General features: G+C 33.0%; 1 protein-coding gene across 1 annotated transcript; it reads right to left on the reverse strand.

The window, feature by feature from the left end:
• Positions 2,124-3,226, reverse strand: LOC104777072 (30-kDa cleavage and polyadenylation specificity factor 30-like). Its single transcript, XM_010501275.2, has 2 exons — positions 2,788-3,226; positions 2,124-2,608 (listed from the first exon to the last, which is right to left on the reverse strand). Exons 1-2 carry the CDS (start codon positions 3,150-3,152, stop codon positions 2,212-2,214), a joined length of 762 nt encoding a protein of 253 aa, XP_010499577.1. The 5' UTR covers positions 3,153-3,226; the 3' UTR covers positions 2,124-2,211.

The raw sequence follows: 5,360 nt of genomic DNA on the forward strand, positions 1-5,360 counted from the left end.
ATAGAGGATCAGCTAGAGAAGCGTATCAAAAACATAGTGAGAAGTTCCACGTACCTTCACAGGTAAGTTTTCATTGTAAGGATTCTTCAAATTCCGAGTTTTGTGGAAGGATAGTTCGCACAACTACAATGGTAAGAATTACAATCAGTCATAAAAGTCATGTGACTGCATGAATTATGAAAGCATTCTCTTTACTTCTCAGTAACATCAGCCAGAGCTCATTTATTAACATTCCAGAGTCGATACAAGAGACATAAAAAAAAATGGGATGCTGTGTGTTGAGGTTGGTAGGGTAAAAAGGTATAGTGACATTAAGACTGAGAATTACTGTTTAGAATATAGCACCAGAGGCGCAAGACCATATAGATTTAAAATAAATCCAGAACTTAGCGAATGGACTATTGATTAAAGGGAAAGCTTAGTCAGACAGTATACCTTTAACCATTTAACTGAAAAGTTCCTGCCATACTGTGCAGTTCCATGTTCATGTTTCCAATTTCCTCCACCAATGTAACCACCAATTCTTGATGTCATCTTAGCACAGCCCTATGATGAAAACAAAGTTATTTGGAATCATAACGCTGCCTACCAGATATAATCATATGGAGAAGAAAACTACAGAAAGGCAAGCATTGGTACAGATGAATAGAGAAATTTATTTACCAACATAATAAGCATTATGGTAGCTAATGCTTAATCCACTAAACTACCTGGAAATGCCGGGTCCGGTTGACAGAAAATATCAAGATCACATTTTCCACAGAGTCAAAAGCTTCATTAAGTTTAGCTTCATTGCTCCTTTGTGTAGCCCATACTCCTTGTTGCACAGATAATTCAAAATTTTCTCGATTGCAACTTTTAACTACAAAATACCTGAAAAACCAAGATCCTAAATTACATTACGGATAACCGATGAAGAGTAAGAATATAGCATAAGACATAGATATATACAGTTACTGATACATAAAACCAAACATACAACAATTACATCAAACTATAATATCAAGCCAAAATCCTAGACAACGTTTGAAGAATTCTGTCCTTCTTCAGATAATAATACACATTGTATGTGATTCCAGAAGATATAGGTACATCGAACTACAAGGTTCCTTACTAATATCTGAATAAGCTTACGTTTTAGCCAAAAAGCAACCCTTGGAGACCAATAAGATAACAAATTGTAATCATCAAAACTTAAAGAGCGGCAAGATCATCAGCAATCTAGCCATATCTCTATACGCACTAGAAAAGAAAAGAGCAGCAATATGAAATTTCAGATATATGAACACACAAAGTCTACCCCCTAGGCCGGTTATCATTGACAACGCAAAATGATATAATTCACAGAAATACAAGCACAATAGTTATCAAGATGTTAAAAAAGGTTAATAACTGAGACTGTAGGTAACAGAGATATAAGTCGTATACTAATTAGAGACAACCAAAAGGTCATAAGTACCACACTCATGAAACTAGAAAACTGAACATCTATGTTGAAAAGAATACTAACTATATGACACAAGCAAGCAGCAATAATAAAATGTCATAATACAGGACAAAAGACAAACCAAAACAATTGGAACCTCTTTAACAGTATCAAAACTGCTCACATCATAAACATTATAAACTGTTAAGAGAAAACACGACTTTTAGGGTCTCAGAAGGTCCTCAAAACCACTTGCGATTAGGCAGTGAGCAGAAGACTAAATAAACACCAAACTGGTGCTATAATATAGCAATTTTACAGTAACAAAATGAATTTTATGCTTCTTTATGACACAAATCTATAATCAACTATAAAATACAATATTAGCAGAAACCAGTTCATGTATACCACCATTTGCAAAGCCCTATCTCCAAAATTAGCTCAATGAAGAAGGTGACCTGATGGAAAGAGGAGACTAATAATCCTTAAAGATTAATCAGAGTGAAAAGCCAGCCCACAAGCTAAATATGTGTCGATTTTTTTGTTTTGTTAAAAACTGGGGTAACATGTAATAGCTGAAATTTACCTAACTATCAAAGAAAAAGTATCCTAAAATCAAGGGTAGTTCAATATGTATTATATATATATATATATATATAAAGTTAGAAAATTCTGAACTTGCAAGTAACCAGTTACATGTAAAAAGTGATCAAATCTCTTATAAGAAACCATAGTTCAATAATTGGCCAATAACAACCGTCTTGATAGATATACAGAAACATAATTTACATAACCCAATTAAAAACCTTGGGACTCTGAACAAACCTATTTACCCCCTGAGGCAAAGGATGAGATGATCTGTTTGTTTGGTCAGCAGGATTTGGTGGTATCTGTGTCTGGCTGACCTGATGTTGTGATTGCTGAGGTTGTTGCTGTTGTTGCTGCTGCTGCAGCAAGTTACCTGATTCTTGTGGCTGGCCTTGCGTCGGAACTTGCCCCTGAGGTTTATCTTGTAGCTGTGGAGCAACATTCCGTGGTTGATAGAACCTATTTGGCCCAAAATTGTATGATGTCAATTGTTGTATCTTCTGAAGAACTTCCTCAACTGGTGGTGGAGGTCCAGGTAGCTTTGCATGCCTGTACCTACAATCAGGACCATTGGGACAAAATCCCAACTTGTACCTGCAAAATATAACACCATCTGTAAGTAAAAAAGCTAACCAAACAAAGAATCAACAAAATCTCAATTATTGCATAGTGTAAAATCTCTGAGATTTCATAACAATTGTTACATCCCTCTTAGCACCAAGTTCATCAATCACTAAAAGCCCTAATATCAATAAGTAGTGAAAGTGACATACATATTGCATTCTTTGATGTCTTCATTGGTATGCTTATACACACAATCCTGCTCTCGACATTCACCGTATAACCGGAAAAACCGGCAGATCGGCATACGAGCTTTGTCAAACTGGTGGAGAAATCCACAGGCGTCACCTTTCATACACAGACCTCTAAGCCAGTGTCTGCAAACAGTCTGCCGGAAACTTCTTCCCCTCCCAGCTCCAGCAACCGTCGCGGCGGAGTGATCGTAGCTCGGTGCTACGTGAACAGCGGCGGAGGAAGAGTTTTCAGGCGGAGCAACCGGGACTGAAGCGGAGGACTGAACAGGTCCGGAATCAAGACCACCTTCGAAATCGAAGCTGAGTCCATCTGCGTCCTCCATTGCGTTTCAATTTTTTTCTCTAGGGCTTTCAAGAAACGAACAGAGAGAGATCAATTTGGAGGATTTTGAGGTTTCTTCTGATGTTAAATAAATAAAGGTTTAACGAATCAGGCTCGGTTCATCAGTTATATTAGATTGAACCGGTAACTTGGACGACGGTTTATTGAACCGGTAGTTTTTTTTTTATTTGTCTGTTTTTTTTCTTTTTCTTAATGCACTTAACCAATGTTAATTATACAAATTCCCCTTCTTAAGATTTCACACTTGCAATATTTTTATTTCAATAAATTTATTTTTTTCTAACTTTCATATTTGTAATACAATACTTAAATATTTATCCCAATCTTAAAAAAATGTGAAACCAAAAAACGAAACAAGTTCGTGACATATGTTACTTGTATCAATAAGATGTTGACATATGTCAATTATAAATTTACTAAAACGTTAAAAAAAAAGTTAAAGTTCTAAATCTATTGTAAAAAAAGAAATCCACTAACTATCAATATTTGTTAATTTTTCTTTTTAATATTTTAATTTAATTATGTTGTAATATTTTTAGATTTTAGTTAAATTAGTTAGTTTTTGTTCGGAAAAAATGTTATATTAGTTAGTTAAATTTTATTTCTTATTAAAAATTCGTGAAGATTTTATTTTTAATATTATTTTGAACTTTTTTTCTTCAGTTAAGGATATGTAAAATCAATATTTATTTTTCTCTTAATTTTTTTTAATGTTTTAGTATTTTTAAATTGTTTTTTTAGTTTATATTTTACATCTCTAAATTATCTAAGACTCATATATCATGTGCTTATAATTTTAATTTTAATCTTTATTATATCAAGTTAACTATCTTTGAATTTCTCAAATTTTATTGGGTTGATCATAAACTCATTGCAATCGTGTAGATATTTTTTTCTTTTTATCCACAATATATTATGAGTAAAAAAAATTAAAGAAATATTTTAGTGGTTATACAAATTGTCACAAACAAATCTTAGTGGTGAAAAGGAACTACGCCAAATTCAAAGTAAATGAACAAAAATTAGTTTAATTTGTTCACAAAGTCATTTTATATGTGGTGATAAGATCAAACTTTAACAATAAAATATTTTTGAATGTAAGAACATTTTTTAGTGGTAAAACATATAGTAAAATTGTATGTGGATTAGATGACGTTTTGACGGATTATCTCCATGTTTTAAATAAGTTGCGTAACGTTTTTAAAACTTGACAATATTGGTCCTTGGTTGACTAGCTACTGCTCTGCTTGGTCCTGGGTTTGACCTACTGTAATAATATTTGTAATGATTAATGTTTGAAAAAAAAGTTTTACTTATCTCTAATTAAGTATATTTATATATTTATTTCTACAAAATATATTTCATTTACAAAATTATTAATATATTCTTTCAAAATTATATTTTATTCCTTATGTCCCTAATAGATTTATGTTGTAGGATATATTTTTGTCCCTAAAAGATTGATGTTGTAAATAAAATAAAATAAAATAACTTTTGTTACTTTATGTTTATCCCATGCGGCGTTAGAAGCTGAAGCAGCTCTTTATGACCAATCAGGTCAGTCCCTCCTTTGATCAACTTCATGGTGGATTGATAATGCCATTTGGCCAGAGGTTTCCGGACAATCTACCTATTTGGTCGGTTGTTTCCCAACCTATGCCTTCGCACGTAGTACCAATAGTGCCGTTCAGGGAAGTACCTCACATAATCATGGGGTAATCTTTCCGGATAGTCGAGATAAATGTGGAACTCCTTGACCAAGTTGCGATGAAAGTTCTGGAGGTTTACAAAAGGCCTCAGAAAATCTTCAACAAGCTCTACATCAGTGGGAGCAAACCTCACACCTCTAGGGGATGGAAGCTACATATCCACTAATTCCTAATAGCCACAAACCAAAACGAACCCAGTTAGCCTAAATTATTGTTTTCTAGAAATCAACAACATATCAAACCAATATATATTTTCTTACACCTTAGTAATTTTGAGGATCAGAAAATTTAATCATTCTCTTTATATCCACTAATTCCTAATAGTTGTGGGTTTTGGATGTTAATTTCTTTTTTTTTGACAACAGCGTACAAGATTGGCTCAAACTATTTTTGACGGCGTTATATACAATTATTTAAAAAAATATTATTTCATGTTATCTAACTAAAAGGTATTTTTTTCCTTTTTTTTAATTGTTTAG

The sequence above is a fragment of the Camelina sativa genome, chromosome 3 (assembly GCF_000633955.1).
Source record: "Camelina sativa cultivar DH55 chromosome 3, Cs, whole genome shotgun sequence".
Lineage (NCBI taxonomy): Eukaryota > Viridiplantae > Streptophyta > Magnoliopsida > Brassicales > Brassicaceae > Camelina > Camelina sativa.